At 33.6% G+C, this 22,868-nt stretch overlaps 1 protein-coding gene and 2 gene segments (V, D, J or C); all 3 read left to right on the top strand.

The window, feature by feature from the left end:
* Nucleotides 1-276: 276 nt before the first annotated feature.
* LOC141331629 (Ig kappa chain V-II region 7S34.1-like) lies at nucleotides 277-1,917 on the top strand. The segment is given in 4 exon segments: nucleotides 277-319; nucleotides 479-829; nucleotides 1,452-1,489; nucleotides 1,825-1,917. Coding segments are annotated over 4 exon segments (525 nt in total).
* A 1,550-nt stretch (nucleotides 1,918-3,467) lies between these two features.
* Nucleotides 3,468-5,286, top strand: LOC141331627 (T cell receptor alpha chain MC.7.G5-like). Its single transcript, XM_073836673.1, has 6 exons — nucleotides 3,468-3,471; nucleotides 3,636-4,013; nucleotides 4,067-4,114; nucleotides 4,205-4,354; nucleotides 4,475-4,506; nucleotides 5,173-5,286. The coding sequence occupies exons 1-6, from the start codon at nucleotides 3,468-3,470 to the stop codon at nucleotides 5,284-5,286; spliced, it is 726 nt and encodes a 241-aa protein (XP_073692774.1).
* Nucleotides 5,287-9,262: 3,976 nt separating this feature from the next.
* Nucleotides 9,263-10,670, top strand: LOC141331626 (Ig kappa chain V-VI region NQ2-6.1-like). The segment is given in 4 exon segments: nucleotides 9,263-9,305; nucleotides 9,473-9,820; nucleotides 10,224-10,245; nucleotides 10,577-10,670. Coding segments are annotated over 4 exon segments (507 nt in total).
* The last annotated feature ends 12,198 nt before the right edge of the window (nucleotides 10,671-22,868 follow it).

Raw genomic sequence — 22,868 nt, 5'->3', positions numbered from 1 at the left:
ATTTTCAGCGCACTGAAAAAAATCGGATAAACAATAGTGCAATGAGGCCGTCATCAGAACATATTTTGTATTTGATCATGCTCTCTTTCTCTGTGAGTTTTTTTTTTTTTTTTTTTTCTGCAGCTATATCAGATATGGGTCTGACCCTGACTGGCCTTTACATTGATAGGTCTACCATAGTTTGGCTTTAGCAAAAGCCACTCCTCCTTTTATATAAAACACATCGATATCGCCCACTTAATTTCCTCTTCAGCTCTGGTTTGACTCAGTGCAGAAATGTTACATATTTCAGCTGCAGCTTTATTGCTCTTTGGGACGGGTAAGAATTATTTTCTACTGTAATCTACAAAACTATATTAAGAGAGTGTAGTACATTTTAAAAATAGGTGCTAATGAAATTGGGAGACACTTATTTTAATATAATTAAATTGTTTTTTGGTGTGATTTTGTTTTAATTTTCTTATTTAATGACTTTCAGGTTTTCTCCAAGTTATGTTTTCGACAGCAAGTATACAGGCTCATCCAGGACAAAGTGTCACTATGTGGTGTTCACACAATATCCATGTTACTGGAGATCTGTTCTGGTTCAAACAAACAGATGGTGATGTACCCATTGCTATCGTGCATATGTTATACACTGAAAGTCTTCAGAAGGTTGAGCCAAATTATTTCAACAATTTCACAAAAGTCCGCATGATCATGGATCAGTTCAGCAAAAACACGACTCTAAAAATTAAGCAAGTGAAATTTTCAGATTCTGGTTTCTACTTTTGTGGAGCTACAGACTATCACATGAAATTTGGCAATGGAACCAGACTTGAAGTAAAAGGTAATCTTTTTAAAGCTCTCTCGCTGTACTCTATTTTCTTTTTGCTCTTTTTTCTCACTCTGTCATTAATAGCATGTTGAAAAACACCACAATTTAAATACCATTGCAAGTGTCACATTGGCAAATAACTTATACTGGTCAACTGTTTTCATATCAGAGAAAAATTACACAGGAACCTCAAAAAAGGGTATGTTATTTTACTTTCAGTATTAAAGTTAACACCACATGTGTTTAATATATGAAAGTTCTTGTTTAATCTCTCTAATCAAATTATGAGGGAAAATAATTATATAATGTGTTCTTTGGAGTAGTACTTAAAAGTTTAATTGAAATTATGTCCACTCCTTTACAGATCATGAGCAATCATCTGTGTCTACTGAGGAGTGTTCTAGAGACATCTATTTCAATCTGACTCTCCTATTTGGTGGAATAATTTTTCTTACATTTATTGTTCTTCTTATTTTGGCGATTATCAGAGAACACAGAAGACAGGAGCATAAAAAAGGTAAACCCTTTAGAAAGATCAAATTAAATCACAAATGTGAAGTGAATTTTAAAAAGTGGCATTGGAAATCTCTCATTATCTTAAGAGTAATTCATTGTCTTTTTCTCTGCTCTGCAGCAATCGCTGAATCTCGAACACAACAGCATAATGACAAGGTAAACTCCACAGACTTACTCCAAGTTCTTAGAAAAAACATTTTAAAACAATCCCAGTCTCACCGTAGACATGAAAACAAGCAAAGAATTGCGACATTGCAAACATTGAATTATACAATAATTACAACTCTGCTTCTTTTATAAGTGATTAAATACTGCTATTTTAGTTTTTTTGTTTAGTTTTAAATAGTTGCATTTTCTACTTTTTGCTGTAGAACTTATTTTGGGGGCAAAGGAAAAGGAAAACAGTATGCAAAGCCTTCCGAATCAAATCTAAGTTGTCGTATGATCAGCTGGATTAGAATCGTGACATACATGTTTGTACTTCTTTGCAGGAAAATGATTCAGTAGAATATGCTGCTGTGTATTTCGCAAACAAAAGATCCAAAACAGCAGAGCGACATACTGAGGACCCAATTGCTATGTAGACTGATACTTGAAATATATATTGTACTCAAATATATTTTTTATTTATTACCTATGGTTTATTTTTTACAGCCAAATAGTATCACTGTTTTATTTATTAAGATATGTACTTATTGAGGTGATCAGAGATCTGTCTTTTCTTTGCATTACTGTACATAATGTTCAAGTTTATTAAAATTGCACTGCAGTTAACTTGAATTCCTCCTGATTAATTAATTTAATCTCACTAGTTCACAAAGTCCTTGAATTCAAATTCCAATTAAATATCGGTGTTTTAGACTGCATCTCAATTTTTATGTGGCTTAAAGTGTCATGCTGGCCATACAAGAGTCTCATGGTCCCAAATATACCAGTTTTGATCAGTCATACATCGTAGTATTAACTATTACCTAATTTATGTTCACTAGCTCATAACTAAGTAGTTTTGCTTAGTCACTTTCATACACTTTAAGTCAAAGGGTTAGGCAGAAAGCTACGGTCCTGCCTAAACTCTGGGCTGTCAGAAAAATAAAATTAGGATAAAATCAAGTAACAATTTGGGGGAAAAGTAAAATGTATGTCAATAATATAATTCAGAAATTATCAATAAAAGACATTTTCAAAGATATATAAGAGTCAAACATGCATTTTGTTCTTTGTAAACCAGCTTTCGAACAATTTATTCTTTATTCTTTCATGCACCTGTCAAGTTTGAGATTTTGGGCTTTTTGATTTTTCATAAAGTGTTTTTTCAGACTAGTGGAAAACATAAAAAAAATACTGTTAAGTATTTTTTTATAGCACTTTATCTACTTGTCTCAATAGATTTAAATTACAATGCATATTTTTATAGGCCATTCCCTCAAAATGAGTTTTTTTCTCCAACACTGAGTCATAAATCTCCACTTAAGTAGCACTCACACACATCAAACTTTACATTTTTATTCCTGTCTGTATCCTGAAGGTTTTTACAGAGGGATTTTTTTTATACAACATTTCATTTCTCAATAATAAAATATAGTGTTTCCTGTCTGTTCTAAGTTTTTTGGAATTATTTTGTGACTAAATGAGATACCCAAATTCCCTCTGTAAAAACTTTTGATTATGTCAAAGAAATTAAACAAGAATTTTGAAACTGACTTCATGCAGGAAATGTATGCAAATTAGCACATATTTCATTAAATAATGCCTCATTTGCATATTTAAACCTAACATTTTAAAAAACTTAAAAAATGTTTGCAATTATCAAAGTAATCAATCAACTGGGTAAGTATTTGTTTACCCTATTCACTTGCAGTGTCTTGCCTTAAAAGTGCTTAATAAGTAAAGAAAGCATCACATCATTATCAATATATCTGATTAATAATGATACTTCTTAACTTTTAAACTGGCAATAGTAACCGTGGACTCGCCTGTTGATTGACAGGTTTGTCATAGTTTGATGTAAGCATAAGCCACGCCCCCTCACATAAAAAAGCACATTGATTTCCTCATCTTAATTTCCTCGTTGGTTCTAGACTGATTCAGTACTACAATGGTTCATAGAATAATTTCAGTGCTGTTGATCTGTGGCATGGGTAAGCATCTCTATAATTATTTCAATCATGCAAGATTAATGAATGATTAATTCAAGATTGATTAGTAAACATCCGGTGTGAGATAGTTCTATAAGCTTTAAAAGTGTTTTGGGAGCATTTTATTGTATGTTATCAAGGTTTTAAATATGAATATTACAAAACAGTTTTTTCTTTGTGGGTTTTAGGCTTGTTTACAGCTGTTCAATCATCTCAGACAGTCAAATTATCAGCTCAACCAGGAGAGAATGTCACTGTTTGGTGTCCACACACAACAAAAACTGGAAAGAACATACACTGGTTCAAGCAAACAAACAGTTCTGTACCTATTGCCATTGTATACATGATGATAACCTACCAGTTTAAGGTACTACACAAAAGTTATTTAAATGGTTTTCGACAAGATCGCATGCTGATGTCTCTGAACACCGAAAACACATCCCTAACCATTTTAAATGTAGATATTTATGATTCCGGACTCTACTACTGTGGTTGGGACTCTATAATAATGACATTCGGTGACGGAACACAACTAGACATTAAAGGTAATCTGTCATTATCAGTAATAGTTTTTTTTAAATTTCATGCTCATGTGCAGAGAGGGCTGTTACACCATTGCAGAATGAAACAGAAATAGCAAATAAAGGTGTTTATTATCTGACACTCATAACATTATTTTACATGCTTTTATTTAGATGGTGGTCTGTTAAAGTAAAATGTGATTTAATTTGAACAGATCTCAAGCCGAGCCCAATTTCTACAAGAGAATGTTCTGAAAACATCTTTTATAAGCTGACCTTTATTTTTGGTGGTATTGTTATTCTTATCATCATTCTGCTCACCACCCTTATCATTAAGATACAGAGGAGAAACACACAAGAAAACGGTAACAGTACATCTATTTAATTCAAAAGTTTTACTCTGGTAAATAACTGTGAAATAATTGTTAAAATAAAATAAATACGCTTTTTTCACCATTTTTCAGGCTCTGTTTCTGTTGCCGCAGACGCTGATCACCATGTAACACAACATCATGAGGTAAATTTTAAAATAAAAATGTACATTCTTTAAATGGGGAACATTTTTATTTAAATCCATAACCGAAAGGTCTGCAACATATATAGAAAAAATATGTATTGGGAAAAATACTTGTAAAGCTGAAATTAAAGACAAGGCTGACCGGTGTACAAAAAAATATTAAAAATGCAAAATTATGATTTCTTTAAATTACTACTATAATAACAATGTTTTTCAATATTACTTTTATATAACAATCTTTTAGTGAAATATAGTAGATATTTTGACACTGTTTTGCATATGGCCTGCATATGGTCAAAATCATTATGTGAAAATACAACTTTTTAATAGAATATTGCTGTGTCTTACAGTAATTTAATATGGTTCATTTTTAAAAGTAAAAATAAACCAAAAAAACAACGTAATGAAGTAAAGCTTGGGTATAAAGTATCTTGCCTTTTGTATGTGTGGGGTACAAGCACCAATATCAGCTAGAAAATCTACATTCCTTGACTATTTCTCAGCTGTCCCCAACATCAGAGTTAGCAATGAATTGTAAGTTCTAACATTAGAGAATGTATTCAGACTCTAATAAGCCTTCTTCTGTACATTTCTGTACAATTTTTAAATGTAAAATTCAATTTCAATTTTTAAATGTCATTAAATTCATATTTCAATCTGCTGTAGGAACCTTATTCATCAGTGTATGCCGCTCTACAGTTCTCAAAACACCAGAAAAAATCCAGAAGAGCCGCCAGAAATACAGAAGATACTGATGTTGTGTATTCAGCGACTAGATAGTCCAACAGTGGCACAAGGTCAAATATTGTAGTATACTGTTATGTTTAAAATCAATATGTTCATCAAGACTGTAATACTGATACACTATTACTAATGTCATACATTTAAAGTGTATGTGAGCTCAATGCTTAGTATTTTCATAGTATTTGCAATAAAAGTTCAAATGCACTTGAAAGTTCTAAGAACTTTAATTTAGATCTGTTTATGTTCTCTATGATGTATATAAGAGCGGGCCCTTTCTCTAAAGGCAGAGGTTGTGTATAATTTCATTTCCTATACAGACCCTGACAGGAAGAAGCTGTTCAGTGTAGAATGAGACATTCGGAGAGAAACTTCAGCAGACCAAATTATAAAGTTGTAAAAATATACATTTACAAAACATATACAAAAAAACATAGCAATACAAATAAATAGATTTAAACATTGTTTTAAAATTTTCCAAGTAATATTATCAATATTCAATAGTATTATTAATACCCCTACTGCTCACAAAGTACTACACTGTTGTGAAATGTGTGCTTAGTTATTGATAATTTTATTTAAAATTTGTGTAAACTATGTTTAAAAAGGCTTTCTTAAATGTCTGTGTGCCAGTGTGTGCACCTGTTAGCATATAAGAGTATCACAGTTTGACTGTGTTCCACCCACCTGACTGACCCCTCAGCTCATCTCTCACAGCCCTCACAACCACACAAACACAATCACACTACATGCCTTTCACACTACTTTCCAAAACCACAAACAAAATACCCCTTGTTTATAAGTAAGGTGACAAGTCACAGATGACAGCAAAAAAAAACTTTTTAGAATTTGATTATGAAACAGCCACGAAAATAAACATATTATCAACATATTATATATATTTATTTATTATAATATACCTTCAATGGGTGTGGCAACATTCAGTACTATCTTCCAAGCCAGTCTTATTACTAAATTCAAAAACTTGTTTAACATGATCTGTACCTTATCTTGGTCCAACCTGCAGTCCAAAACATGTAACATGTCTTTGGCCAGTGTATTAAACACTGTAGAAAAGCAGGAAAAATGCTGGTAATATTCTACCAGGACATTATCTGTTTAGTTTATAGACATTTTCTTTAACTCACACAACACAATGCAATGTGTTATTCAAAATATGGGTAAAACACCTATGGAAAAAATCAATACTGAAAATTCAGTTAGATGAATAGTGCATTGGGCCCTATTTATATAGACTTTTTTTTTTATGTGATAAAGAGAAACAATATTTTTCTTAATGCATAATCAATTGTTTACCACTTTGCTCCACTGAAACATGACACATTTGCTTATTTATCCGTCATTAATGATCTAATATGTCTTATCTTATGTATAGTGTGTTAATGTCTCAGTGTCAATGCAATTTTGTCACAATGCACTGTTATAGTGTGCAACTGCATGAATACCACATGTTAGTTCCTTTCACACATTGACTAATGGTTTCAGAAACAGGCTCATGCCACTAAATACATATGAGACGAAGAATTTGATGCACAGCGCTTAGGCTGCGGTCAAGATTTTGATTCTGAAAGTAACAGAGAATAAACAAACGGCCTTGAGCGCTCTTAAGTCTCTGTGGGTAAAAGTTTCCATCCATCATCTTATTGCAGTGGAGCAAGCACCAAAGCAAAGTGCAAGATCTCGCTATATTTAGAGTTTCTCTTCTAGCACTTTAAACCGACCCTCTATCACAAATAGTGGTTGTTCAATAACTTCTTCAATAAACTGAATCACCATGCATAGTGTACATGCTAGTTTCCATGAGGTCAAGATAAATCTTTATTATTACAACAGGAGCTGACAGTTTTCTAATGATTATTAAACAGAAGGGCACAAACTACGCAAAAGTGGCAGCACTTCTATCACACTCAGTGTCCAAATTCACTCACTCCTTTAAATGAACTATATTAATGGACTAATGTAGGGAACAGTGAATGAAGGCATGTGGGCAATTTTAAACTCTTGATTAGCTGGTTGAGGTGTGTTTTATTAAGGTTAGATTTTTATATTGTGAGGGAAACTAATAAAAGCACTTTATGACAAGTTGTTCTGTAGTGGTTTGACAGATGGGAGGCGTTTTGATACTATTGTAGGTGTTTTTACAATGACTGCACATAGGGGGCACTACTTCATTAGCTGACATGTTTCACTAAATAATTGTTAGTGGTCATGTTAGTGGACATGTTCTGAGGGTTAAATAATCAATTAGGCATCAGAAAGAACTCAAAGTGTGTCCAAAAGCCATGAGGCTAAATTATACGGAAAAGCTCATTACTAGATGAGCTACATTTAAATGTTCCCTGTATTTCTAGACTACATACTACTTATAAAAGTTATTTTGTGAGTATGATGTTATAAAAAGGTCAAAAACTACTGAAAATAAGAGTTTGCGAGAATTAAAGAATATGATTACCAGTTGATCATCAGAAGACACCAGAACCAGATTCACAGAGGCTCCAATCATGAGCATAAGAACAAAAGACAAGCCACATCACATGGGCCAATAGGCCAGAATGGAAAAATGATGACAGCTAATCACGTTGTCTAAATCAGAAAGACAAGACTTGACTCCCCTAAACCCAGACATTTCACACCCGCATGTCTTACAAACACTCCATAAGATGTTGCCAAATGCAGAGAGGATCTCAACTATGTTTAAACTACTTCTGATATTTTTTCTACCCACTGGGAGAGGTGTGTTTCCTGTGGAAAAGAGATCTGTTGTGCAAATTCAATTCTTATCTTATAATATTTAGGAAACTTTTGTTCTGATTTGCTCTGATGATACTCTGTTTGATCTTTTTTCCTATCAGACTTCATCGCATCTACTGCTGTAGTTCAAAAGAAAGTCCTGGAGACCTTTACTGCAGGTGAAACTGTAACTTTAGAGTGCTTGATATCTCAAAACTATGAAAACTACTATTCCTGGTTCAAACAATCTCTGGGAGAAGCTCCAACATGCATCCTCAGCCTCTATGCTGAAACTTTCCCACCAACGTTTTATGGAGACTTCAAGAATGACAAGAGATTTACAGTTTTGAAGAAGTTTTGGTAGCAACAAATATTTTGTGGTTGGTGATCATCGCTATCCTTCTATGTAAGAGAGTACAAAAACGACAAGAAACATTTTCTGGTGAGCCATTAATATTCATGGATGAGCATATTGTATGATAATGTTGACTATTAACGCATTACTGACACTAATTATGAAATTAAATCCTGAATTTTAAAAAATTCTATATTGTTAAATATGATGAAATCTGATTGTATCATTAAGATATGATTGAGAGAAGTTTCATTATTTTAGAGCACTCACTGCAAAATATACATGTGAATATTAACATATCAAAAAAATATTAAATATTAAGATTTTATATATTTAATAATGTATCTTAAAAAAAAAACTGATTACTGCAATTGAAAATGTTTATATTCCTCACAGAAACCTAGCCATTGCAAACAACACTTTCTTCGTCTCCTGCTACTGAGGTAAAATTTAAATAAACTATATTGCTGTGTTTCTTATACTTTGTTTAATTTATTTAGTTATGTAAAAAATAACTTTGGTGTTGGTTTTAGGGCGCAGCAGAGTTAAGCTACGCAGCAGTACATTTCCATGGAAGAAACTTAAAGAGACACGAGACTGATAGAAGCTCAAACGCACATGTTGTATATTCCACTGCTAGATGTTCTAGTATTAAAACATAGAGCTAATAAAAAATAAAAAAAACTTGCTGGTTGAATAACAGTAACTCAGAATTTGCCAGGGGTATGAATAATTTCGGGCTTGACTCTATATATTTTTTGTATAACAACTATCAGATATGGTCTGACCCTGACGGGCCTTTTCATTGGTGGGTCTACCACAGTTCCTGTTGCAAAAGCCACTCCTCCTTCTTAAATATTTGATATCACATTTATTTCCTCTTGAATTCTGGTTTGACTCAGTGCAGAAATGTTACATATTTCAGCTCCAGCTGTATTGCTCTTTGTGACAGGTAAGAATTATTTTGTACTCTGAACTACAATATTATGATAAGTGACACATGATAAATATACATGAGGTGTTACTGAAATGGGGAGACATATTTTAATTGAATGATTTTGTTTTGTGTTGTGTTATAGTTTTACTTTCTTTTTCTTTTTTTTGTTTAATGGCTTTCAGGTTTTCTCCAAGTTATGTTTTCGATAGCAAATATTCAGGCTCATCCAGGACAAAGTGTTACTATGTTGTGTCATCACAATATCTATGTTCCCGGAGTTCTGTACTGGTTTAAACAAACAGATGGGGCTGTACCCATTACTGTTGTGCGTATATCATTCACAAAAAGTCAGAAGGCAAAACAAAAATATTATAATGACTTTACAAGACACAATCTGGTCGCACATCCTTTTAACAAAAGCACCAACCTAACAATTAAGAAAGCAAGCATTTCTGATTCTGGCTTCTACTTTTGTGGAACTGCGGGAGATCAGATGAAATTTGGTGATGGAACCAGGCTTGAAGTAAAAGGTAATATTTTCAAAACTATACTGTCATGTTCATAATTTTCTGAGCTTTATGCTTTTTCGTCTCCCTAGTAAATGACACAAATAATGTAAATAAATGTAAATGTTCTTTGTGGTGTCAAAAAGTTTAATTGAAATTATTACATTTTCACAGATGAGGAAAAATCACCCATGTCTACTGAGGAGTATTCTAGAAACGTCTATTTCATACTGACCCTCCTATTTGGTGGGATAATTTTTTTTACGTATGCTACTCCTCTCATAATGATGATCATCAGAAAAAGAAGACAGAAGTATAAAAAAGGTAAAATGCGAATGTGAAATTAATATTAAAAACAGATATGTTTCTGGCTTTGGTAAACACATTTCCCTCACTACTGATTATCTTTTTTTCTGCTTTGTAGCAGTCATTGAATGTCTAGCACAACAGCAGGATAACAAGGTAAACTCCACAGACTTTTGATTATTTTCCGTATCGCAACGTAGAAATAAAAACAAGCAAAACTTTGTCTTTGTTTTGTCGCTTTCTAAAATCACTGTTATTGTGCCCTTGAGTGGAATATAGAAAGTTTTTGTTGTTTGTTCTTTTTTATAATGAACAAAATTAAATTAATTATTAATAAATCTGTCGGGTAGACAAGCTTTTGTATTTGCTGTTTTGTATTTTTTGGCAAAACATTGAAAAGCATATGGGTTTTTTTCTTTTTCACAAATCTTTTAATGACCTCTCATGTGATGGCCTGTATCCGAATATTGACAGACATATTTCTGCCTTCTTGCAGGAAAACGATTCAGTAGAATATGCTGCTGTGTATTTCTCAAACAAGAGACCAAAAAAAGCAGGAAGACATTGAATATGCAATTGTTGTGTGTACTGATGCTACTTGAAACATAAAACTTTCACAAGCTTTGTTCATGAACTTTGGTTTATTTTTAACACCTAAAAAATGTAACTGTTTTAATTAAGAAATGTAATTAATGTAAGTCTTCTCATGCTAATAAACAGAGGCTGTACTGTTAACTAATACCATTTAAATTTTGGTGACCTTGTTCTAGTTTTAGGCCCATTAGCCTTCTATCTACTTAAAGCTGATAGCAAAAGTCTTGGCCTTAAAGGGATAGTTCACCCAAAAATAAAAAATTGTGTCATTAATTACTCAACCTCATGTTATTCCAAACCTGTAAGACTCATGTCTTAAATAATTTAATAGGAATAACATTAAAGGTCATTTAAAAAAGTGCCTTTTTAACACTCATAACATTCATATACAATAAATATTTTATCTAGCTGGTGTTTGTAAGAGTAAAATATTACTTTTAATAGATCTTAAGAAGAGTCCCATTACAAAAGCCCGTTCTGCACCACATTTTATAAACTGACCATTCTTTTTGCTGGTATTATTGTTATTTTTGTCATGATTCCTCTCACTGTGGTCATTGTTAAGTTCAGAAAAACAGAAAAAATATATATTTAGTTTAAGAGATTTACTTACAGTGTGACTGATTTAATATGTATAATGGCAAATAACTTACAGTAAGACACCTTTGATTGGATAAGGTAATATATTAAGTAATGATATAATAGTGTTTACAGTATTTACTCATCATAAATTATAAAACACAAATGTAAAGCTAAAAAAATCTAAATGTCTTTTTGTCTGTGTTGTCATCGGTGCAAATCGACATCAAACACTACATCATGAGGTAAACTTTTAAAAAAAAAAACTATTTAATAAGCAAAGCTCATTTCACCCAGAAGTTAGATCCGCAGCATATATGTAATGCAATAAAATACTGGGTTGACGTGCATGAAAATATTTCAATATACAAATACTATTCAAATGGGGAATGACAATAGTTATAAACTCTAAAATATCTTTTCTAAAATTTGTGTTTAGCAATATTTCTTACATTTCTAACATTTTTCAGGTAATGCATATTTGTATTCTTGGGCCTGCTTCTGTTTTGTACGTTGTCTTGCAGTTTGTGCTACTGTGCTTTTTTTTAAAGCTGAACTTATCTGAGTTTAATTCAATCACAAATAAATTGCATTTTGACAGTAAAATCATTAAGCAACTCTGGTGTTTAGGTCATCTTTCACTCTGTTGCAGGAGCCTCATTAATCAGTGTATGCCACTCTAACAGTTCTCAGAACACAAATCCAGAAGATTAGTGGATTACACGACTGTTGTGAATTCTGCTATTAGTCTAACACTGGCACAAGGCCAAATATCATAGCCAGCTGTACCATTCATAAGCCATATGTTCATCAATACTCTTTAATATTTATACTTTTCAATAAATTTGTAATTCAAATAAAAGCTCTGCAATGTTCAGTATTTTGACACAATAAAAGTAGTGAATATCAAATGCATGTAAACTTTCAGCTTACACCTTTCATTTAGACCTGTTTCTATATGATAAATATATAAGCAGAACCTTTCTCTAGAGGCAGGGGCTGTGAATGATATCATTTCCTATACAGACCCTGACAGGAAGAAGCTGTTCAGTGTAGAATGAGACATGCTGGGGGGAATTTCAGCGGACTAGATTACAAAGCTGTAAATACACATTAAAAATAGTTGTATTATTATAATTGTTATAAAATATGATTATGTACACATTTGATGATAATTTTGTTCTGTATGAGCCAGCTAATGGTACAGCTGGCTATGACATATTTTGGGGATATGTCCCCAAAACCTACAAACTGGCTGTTATTAAGCCACTCATTAAAAAAAAACACAACTTGACCCCACTGAATTAATTAACTACAGACCAATTTCGAATCTCCCTTTTCTGTCAAAGATACTAGAAAAGGTAGTATCCTCACAATTATACTCCTTCTTAGAGAAAAATGGTATCTGTGAGGATTTCCAGTCAGGTTTTAGACCATATCTCAGCTCTTTATTTCTACGCAGCCCGACAAAACATATCAATTCAAAAAACTAACAGAATGCATAGCTGGATGGCAAATAACTTCTTACTGTTAAATCCAGAAAAAACAGAGGTGTTAATTATTGGACCCAAAACCTCCACAAGTAATGACCTAAAACACAGTCTACTAGATGGCTGCTCTGTAAATTCGTCATCATCAGTTAGGAACCTAGGCGTCCTATTCGACAGCAATCTCTCCTTTGAAAGCCACATTTCTAGCATTTGCAAAACCGCATTTTACCATCTTAAAAATATATCGAAATTACGACCTATGCTATCAATGTCAAATGCTGAAACATTAATTCATGCGTTCATGACCTCAAGGGTAGATTATTGTAATGCTTTATTGGGTGGTTGTTCTGCACGCTTAATAAACAAACTCCAGCTGGTCCAAAATGCATCAGCTAGAGTTCTTACTAGAACTAGAAAGTATGACCATATTAGCCCGGTTCTGTCAGCACTGCATTGGCTCCCTATAAAACATTGTATAGATTTTAAAATCTTACTAATTACTTATAAAGCCCTCAATGGTTTAGCTCCTCGGTACTTGAGCGAGCTCCTATTGCATTATAGTCCCTCACGTCTGCTGCGTTCTCAAAATTCTGGCAATTTGATAATACCTAGAATATCAAAATCAACTGCTGGTGGCAGATCATTTTCTTATCTAGCGCCTAAACTCTGGAACAATCTACCTAACACTGTTCGGGAGGCAGACACACTCTGTCAGTTTAAATCTAGATTAAAGACACATCTCTTTAACCTGGCTTAAACATAAAAACATTAACACATTCCTATAATTCAAATCCGTTAAAGGATTGTTAGGCTACATTAATTAGGTAAACCGGAACCAAAAAAACTTACCATAACACATGATGCACTCGTTGCATCGTAAAAAGAATGGCATCTACCTTAATATTAGTCTGTTTCATTCTTATTCCGAGGTCACCGTAGCCACCAGACCCAGCCTGTATCCGGATCAGATGGTCACTGCAGTCCCCCGGATCCAGTCCGTACCCATCTTAGATCATGGATCACCACCTGGAGATGACTTCAGTAGCCGTGGATGTCAACCAGATGAGCTCCAGAGACGGATCATCACTAAAGACCTCACCAACCTAGACGGCCATCGGCACTACACCACAGGAACCTGATGAGTTCTCTACAATCGGACATTGGTACAAACTGCTGGTTTCGTCTGGCCAGAGGAGAACTGGTCCCTCGACTGAGCCTGGTTTCTCCCAAGGTTTTTTTTTCTCCATTTCTGTCACCTGTGGAGTTTTGGTTCCTTGCCGCTGTTGCCTCTGGCTTGGTTAGTTGGGGACACTTTCCAGCGATATCGTATACTATTTGAACTGAACTGACGATGATATCACTGAATTCATTGATGAACTGCAATTGAATGAAAATTGATTATTTTCAATAATGCGTTACTTACACACTATGGTGCTGTTTAAATACTGTGCAGTTGCTTTGACACAATCTGTATTGTTAAAAGCGCTATATAAATAAAGGTGACTTGACTTGACTTGAGCAGTATAGCGAATGACCATCATGAATACTGATATTACTCATGTCAATTTATTAGCAAAAAAACTTTATTATAACAAAATTTTTATCTACTGTAATGAAATGATGCCATATAAGAACGACAAAAAGGTATTCTTAAAAGTCTGTGTGCCTGTACCTATTTACACAGTTTGGCTGTTTCCCTCACTGCAGCTCAACCACAAAAACACCATCACACTACTTGACTTTCACACTACTTTTCACAACCACAGACAAAAAAAAAAAACGATGACAAGTCACAGATGACAGTAATTTGAATAATAATAATAATGATGATGAAATACAGTTGGGAATTTGATTGAAAAAATATCTTTTAAATTAATTTTGCTCTGAAATGAACAATTCCCAGTATTTTTTAAATATGTAGTATACTGCTGTAAAGCGTTATTAAATACTGTAAATTTATGGAATGTTATGGACAGATATTCCAAGTGGATACTAAAGCTGAAATGTTTAAAGCATTTGATGTTGAGAGGACAAATGACAACAGAACACGTGACATTTTGATAAAGATAAATAAATTAACACATGATGTTAATAGCACTAATAACAATTTAAAAAAATTAAAATTTAATACGGCCTAAATTCAAAACCACAATGTTTGTTTTTCAAAATGATTTCTGGTGGCTTTCAGAGCACATTTTTGTTATGTGCTGCAGTTGCATTCTCATGACTGGCTGTCTTTAATGCAACTTTCAAAAGGACCATTTCCCAGGTCAATGTGTAGGCTAATAAAATTAAAAACTCCAAAAGTATGTGTCACTTATCTTGGTCCCACCTATAGTAGTCCAAAATAAACCTTATAGGCTCCTGGCTGGCGTACAAAACAGAAACAATATTTCTCTTAATGCACAATAACTTGTTTAGAACTGTGCACCACTGAAACTCGACTGACTTTACTTCTGCTTATTTAGCTATAAATATACTACTATGTTTTATTTCTAGTATTGTAGTGTGTTAAAGTCTCAGTGTCAATGCAATTTTGTTGCAATGCACTGTTAAAGTGTGCAACTGCATTTATACCACATTTAGCTCCTTTCACACATTGACTAATGGTTTCAGAAACAGACTTAAGCCGTTAAAATACAAGACAATGAATTTGATGCACAGCGCTCAGGTTGCGGTCAGCTTTTGTTTCTAAAAATAACACAATAAACAAGTGGCCTTAAGCACACTTAGGTCTCTGTGGGTAAACGTTTCCATTTGTTATCTTATTGCAGTGAAACCCAAACATCAAAGTGAAATGCAGACTGTGATCTGGCTATGTTTAGAGTTTCTTTACTAACCAACCCTCTAGCACAAATAGTGATTCGGGATTCTTTTTAATTTCCTGAATCACTGTGCATAGTCTTGAGCATTGTGACATGGTGCATTATCCTGCCGGAAGTAGCCATCACAAGATGTGGTCATAAATGGATGGAGATGTTCAACAACAATACTCAGGTAGGCTGTGACATTTAACCAATGCTCAAATGGTACTACCTAAGTGTGCCAAGAAAACATCCCCCACACTATTGCCCCCAGTTTGAACCACTGATATAAGACTGAATCCTTGCTTTCATGGGCCAATTCTGACCCTACCATCCGAATGTCGCAGCAGAAATCAAGACTCATCACACCAGGCAACTTTTTTCCAATCTTTTTTTCATCTTCTATTGTCCAAGTCTCTGTGAAATTAGCCTTAGTTTGCTATTCTTAGCTGACAGGAGTGGCACCGGGTGTAGTCTTTAACTGATGTAGCCCATCTGCTTCAAGGTTTGACATGTGGGTTTGAAGGTGCTCTTCCTATACTCCTAAAAATAAAGGTGCTTTAAAAGGTTATTCACAGCAATGCCATAGAAGAAACATTTTTGGTTCCACAACGAACCATTCAGTCAAAGGTTCTTTAAAGAACTATCTCTTTCTTACCTTTTTATAATCTGAAGAACCTTCTTTTGCCACAAAAAACCTTTTGTCAAACAGAAAGGTTCTTCAGATGTTAAAGGCTCCTTTTAGAGTCATTTGGACAAAAAGGTTCTTCTATGGTATCGTGAAGCACCAGTGTAATCTGAGTTAGTTACCTTCCTATCAGTTCAAACCTAGCCATTCTCCTCTGACTTCTGGTATCAACAAGGCATTTTTGCCCACAAAACTGCTGCTCACTAGATATTTTCTATTTTTAAAGACCATTTCCTGTGGTCTTATTCTTTCGCTAAGCGATTTCTTATTATTAATCAGTGAAGCAAAACTGATCTATTGCAATAAATACAACAACACAATACTTTGTATTGTATGAGTAAAGGTGATGATACACAAGGTAACTTTTTGCGCAATGTTTCTTGGTCACTTTCCCATTCAGAATGGGAACAGTAACATAAAACAGTAACTAAACATCTTCAGAGTTTACTTCTAATACTCCGTTTTACTTCTTTTTTTCTTTTTTCTTTTTTTTTGAGCCAATCACCTGAACCAAAATAAGCTATATATGCATATAAAAACAAAACAATAATAATACATGTCAGATTAAAGCAGTTTAAGCTATTGGTTAAATTAGGCTTTAATTATTAAGACTACAACACGCAATAAGGCTATTTGAAGCAGAATAGCACTGGAGTGTGTAGTTTGGTTCCCCCTCCTGTTGAGAATCGAAATTGCAATGGTGAAGCAGATTTTCTTAAAATGCGGTTAATAAACTGAAATGTTTTCAATCCAGCGTCATGTATACTAAATGTCAAGTTTATAATAGAGGTCCTGAGATGGATTGGGCATGACACAATAATCTTTGGTGAACTTTAAACACGTGTTACTGACAACTGGTGGTCAGTTGAGGACTTTTTTTTAATAATATTAATTAAAACAAAAATTGATAGCCTAAGTTTTTGATATAATAATATGACAATTAAACTCGCGTACACGAATGATATCCTACTGAAATGTCTTGATAATGGTGACACGTTAAAATCTGGTTAACAACTCAACAATACAATAAATCAGCTAATCAAATCACACTATATACATATTATGACCATTATAAACATTTAAATATAAATGGAGAATCCCAATCCATCTCGCATCTACTCACATTTGCGTAGGCTAAATGAGCTCCATTCTCCATTCCGTCATTATGCAAAATTTACTGAAACCTGATTGACTAGTATGAGTAACCCTGACTGGTTTTATATACAGACACGACAAACTCATTCGCCTTAGGCCTTTTCAGCCGCAATTGACCATATGCACGGATTACTTCCTTGTTTTAGACAAGCCAGCTAAGTCATTTCCAGCCAACTGTATCATAATAGGAGTATAGTTTGCTCGTTTTCTCTATAATTCGTTTACAAGTGAAGAAAAGTTTTGTTTGTCTAAGAGGACCAAACGTCCATGTAAACCATTTCAAGAATGACAAACGTGAGTTTAAAAAAATATGGGAGTAAATCGGCTAAATATGTGCGAGTAATTGCTATGATTGACAATAATAACCGGACGAAACATCTGACAAGCTGATGTCAAAAAAAGAGCTGTGCATTAAATGATTCAGACTAAATTCAAAATAACAAAACTACGGCAGCAACAAGTTTGTGATGGTTAAATAGAGGCTATGTAATAGCTTTTACAGTTTAAGATAAAGCTTAAAAGATGTAGTTATTAAATTATATAAAATATTTCAAATTCATAATGATTCATATTGAGTGCATTATTTATTTATTATACCATTAATATTTAACTTATTAAATTTGTAGTGAACAATGTATATGTAATGTAACATGTAATATGAATATGTATTTAAATAATATAGGCTGTTTGTGTCTGAGCTAAGGGAGCTGAATTGGCAGTTCCAGCTAATGATTGATCCTCTGATGCCATCTTCTGGTTATATGAGTAATTTCATGTAATTTTCATCTTAAAAGACGTTGTTTTCCGTGAAGACATTTTTTACCATGTCATTTTTATTAATAAAAAGTGAATCTTTGAAGTTGATAATGAAGTTGAAAAATAATTAAGACTTTAAAATATTACAAGATTTAAAAAATGTGTTCATGACTATGAAGGCAAGTTACTGATTATCAAGAATACGATTGTACGATGTTTTTGAAGAGAAGTATCGCTAGCTAGCTAACGCTAGCCTAAACACGTTATGATAGTGTTTAGCTGTCAGCATTTAAATGTACAACTATGCAGGTACTCTCCTAGGAATTACCAGACTCTGCATTTAAATTATACGTTGTTAAATAATATGAAACTGAATGTTCATGCCACTATCATTGTTTACAATGTAGCAATTACTTTTTTTCTCAGGAACCAGGCAGTAGAGCAGTCTCAAGAGTTTCCACCTATATATAGCACATATAAAATTCAGCGGAAGTTTACGAGCTGGCTTATCATTATGCAGAAGTTCTAAAGAACGCTCCGTGCATATGGTCAATTTCTGGCTGAAGCAAACAACATTGCGTTGTTTAATATCCATTCTGATTGGTCAGTTCCAAAATAAGCCTTTATGCTGTCAATCAGCCACATGAAATAAAAATAAAACACCCTATGTTTAGCTTCATTGTTACATTCCATTTGAACTACATTTTTCAGGAAGCAGTGTTGGGAAAAGTTACTTTTAAAAGTAATGCATTAGGTACAATATTGCGTTACTCCCGAAAAAGTAACTAATTACATTACTTAGTTACTCTTTATGGAAAGTAATGCATTACGTTACTTTTTAAACCTGGGCAGTGCTTGCTTGTCTGTGTTTAATATAAAAAGTTATATTTTTGCCAAACATAAAAGCCCTTTCACATTAAAAGCCTCAAAACCCTTCAGCAATAAAAAAAAGAACAAATGTTAGTTTATCTTAAGTCGTTTTTGCTAATTCGTAAGGTCCTTTTTAGGACTTTACATGGCCAGTGCTACAACAAAGGATAAGTATCTTAGGTAAACCTTCTACACTTTAGACCACATGACAGGAAGATGTGGCTAATGTGGTCAAGTTGCATGTAATGTGCACAAATCCTCCAACCCAACACTCAATTTATAACCCTTTCAAGATCGATCTTTTGTTCCTGTGAAGAAAGGCCTGTTGCATGTGTAATGTTCAACAGATCCATTAAGATGACTAAATTATCATACATCACATGCATTATACTTAACCTGTGTAAGTATGAATTTAAGATTTTTCTTTAATCCTTCGGCAAATTAAGAACTTTCTGACAGTTCATAAAAATGCTAAAAACAGAATCACACTAAAAATATGATATTTAATTTTCTGTTGTAATTGTTTAGGGGCATTTGCTGAGGGCGTTTCATTGCATGTTTCTCAACCAGAGTCAACAATGAGAGTTCAGCCTGGAACCTCTATCACTCTTCAGTGTTTCACACCAGACGATGGACACTTTAAGGTGTTCTGGTTCAAATTTCAAAACAGCTCTTCTCCAGTCTTTGTGGCTTTGGCTGAATCAGACAAAGCTGTCATAATAATTGAAGAAAAATTTCAGAATCCTTCAAAGTATAGATTAACATGGAACCAGCTCAGTTTAAATCTCTCAGTATTGAACATTGAGCAAGCAGACATCGCTGTGTACTACTGTGGGATGATTATTTTTAATAAGATGTTTTTTGGAAATGGAACAAGACGGATGTTTGAAGAGCATTTTAATGGTAAGTAGTGAATAATCAAAATAAGAAACATTGAAATGTTAAGGACTATTTACCCAACAAATACTTCAATACATGCATGCAAATGTAAAGGTAAATAGTTTGCAGTAAAAAAAAAAAAATACATTGTAGTAAAAAAGCCTTTCAGATGATGATGTCTGTAATAGTTATTATTTATTAACAAATTTGTTTTGTTTACAGGAACAGGTTTAGTTAAAGAAAAAGAAGACTTTTTTTATTAAAATCTTATTTTTGACACTTTTTCAGACATGTCAAAGAGCCAAAGTCATAAACCAGGTAAAATACAAATGTTTCTTTTAAAAGATGTGGAGACCCAAGTTGTATACACAGCTGTAAAAGATGATTGATTTTGGACTGAATATTTGATTGTCAATATTATTTTAACAAAAAAAGTTTTTGAATTAATTCTATCCTTCAATTGTATTTTTTTTTTCTTTTCGTTTTTCTTTTATAATATCAGTGATTTTTATTGTCAGTTTTTCTTCAGATTACAAATGCCTGAAATTTGTAATGTTCCAAGTTATATGTATTTACTTTTTTGTTCACCTGTACATTGTTGTTTTTCTGTCATAAACAATAGAGTGCAAGCACCCTTGAGAAAGTGTGTTCCTTATCAGTAGATTAACTTTTGAATCATTTGGTAGCATCACTATAAGCTTAAAGAGTACAAAATCACCTGTTGCCACATTACTAGCAGCCATGAAGAAGGAGTTCAATAGCCTGTTGCATAAACTGCTTAGACTATAGCCTTAAAAGTTAGACACTTAATTTTTTTTGATGCAAGTCTGGTCATAACTTTTTAAAGTCATCTACATAAAAATGTAGCTTGATCTCATTTGAAACAGGAATGATAACTGGTTAACTGCTAGTTAGTCAAACTAGTTCTTAAGGCACAGTCTTAATGTGGTAAATATGCTAATGCAACTATCCCCAGATGTTCATGATGTCAAAAAATGAAAAACACTTCCTGTGGTGCAAGTGATCTGTGAGAATGTGATTACAGCTCGAGCCCAGCAAAATGGTGTAAACCTTCAGTCCAAGACATTGTTTCTGCCCTTGTCAGACTTTGTCTATAAATTTATATTGTTATAAAACTTTTTGGGGTATTTCTTTTTGGAATGACGATTTTTAGCTGCATGCATGAGAAACCACATCACAGCTATTTATATAGGCCTAAAAATACAGTGGGAAACATGCCGTTTAAACGTGTAATCTTAACTATGCTTCTGCCTCATCCTGTTCTGTGCTACTTAACTGAATTAGTACAGAGCATTGCTAATACATTTAGTAATAAGACAGCTCTTAATTAAATTAATTAACTGCGGTTTATGAGTCTTGTAAGGGGCTTTCGCACCTGAGAAACCTTTTCATAGTACCTAGAACTATTGGCGAAAGTATTCACTTTTTGGCGTGTTCGCACCACAGGAACTAGGAAAGGTTTTAGTTCTAAGAACTTTGTTTTAGGGAACTAATTTAGCTCCTACTTCAAAGTAGGGTCTAAAACAGTTCTATACAAAGAAAAAAGCAGGCCAGAATTGTACCTTTTGGAGTACAACAGCTTGTCACTGGAGCAGTACCCTTAAAAGGACATCTTTATAGCTTTTTTACCCCTAATAGGTACATATTAGAACCTTAAGGATACGTATTACTACTCTGAGGTACTTATATGTACCGATTTGGGGTAAAAAAAAGGAACAAAGTTGTCTTTTTAAGCATACTGCTCCAGTGACAAGTTGTTGTACCCTGAAAGGTACAATTTTCTTGTCCAATGAGAGATTTATTTTTTCTGTTAATGGATGAACATAATAGCTGATAACTGTGTTAATTTGCGGTTGAGTTTGGTGTAATGCTATATTTCTTTCAGTATTCAGATATCCTTACTGATGTTTGGTGTTGTGCCTGCCAACTGGATTTATTGATCTTTCTTGAACTGTTTTTTTTTTCCTACCGCTTTGCCTTTGACTATGGTATGTATGGAATGTTTGGTATGAAATAAAGTTTGATTATATGAATTTTGTATGGCATTTTTACTCTTCAAAGTTTACACAAGCAGACGATATTAAGTTAAAAAGAACAATATTAATGAACGATTTTTAATATTAAACAGTATGTACAAGTATAACACTTATCCTGTGTCTGATATAACACGCAGAAAAGGCTATATTTATAATCTGGCATGAAAAAAATATAAATGTATAGTAAAAACGTCGCCTCACGGTTGATAAAGGTCGCCCAACAACGTTGCCACAGCCTTTCGCGTCTTACATTTCTACGTTGTTACAATGTTGTGATCACGTAGGCGGCGACGGTGTCTTTATAAAAATGCAACTTTGCACAGACGTAAATGTGTTTGCTGGGATAACGGCCCAAGGAGGTAATTGGTTTTCTAGGAACCACCCTGCTGGCTAGTTCCTAGAATTGAGTTCATAAAACTAAGTGGTGCAAAAACCCCGTTATTTTTGATGTACCATGCTATGTTATAGCCTAGTTTTTATTTTTAGGTGTATACATAAACTTTCCGTCCACAGTGCTGACCGTACCTCCACTTTCACACCCAAAACCACAAACACAAGCATTTCAGAAATGCTTTTCACACCTCCCTTCATTTGAGGCAGCAATAGGCTACTGGACTGGAGAGCCATGACAACAGTTACCATTTTCTTTGCAGTTGTTAAAATGTTTCAATTCTTGGTAAGAGGCTAGAGCCTGCACAAAAATAGTTTGAGACTCAAAATGTCACATATAATGAATCAAAAATTAAACTCTAAAATGATTTTACATTTGATGGACAGAAAGGAGTACTTTCCCCAGGGGCTTTAATATCCCAACATTGGTTATTTTCATCACCTCTCAAACATACAATACAGTTGACATCAGAGATCAATACAGTCACTGGTGAGTTGGACACT

The sequence above is a fragment of the Garra rufa genome, chromosome 3, assembly GCF_049309525.1.
Source record: "Garra rufa chromosome 3, GarRuf1.0, whole genome shotgun sequence".
In the NCBI taxonomy this organism is placed as follows: Eukaryota; Metazoa; Chordata; class Actinopteri; order Cypriniformes; family Cyprinidae; genus Garra; species Garra rufa.
This window is presented reverse-complemented; position numbering and strand designations above follow the sequence as displayed.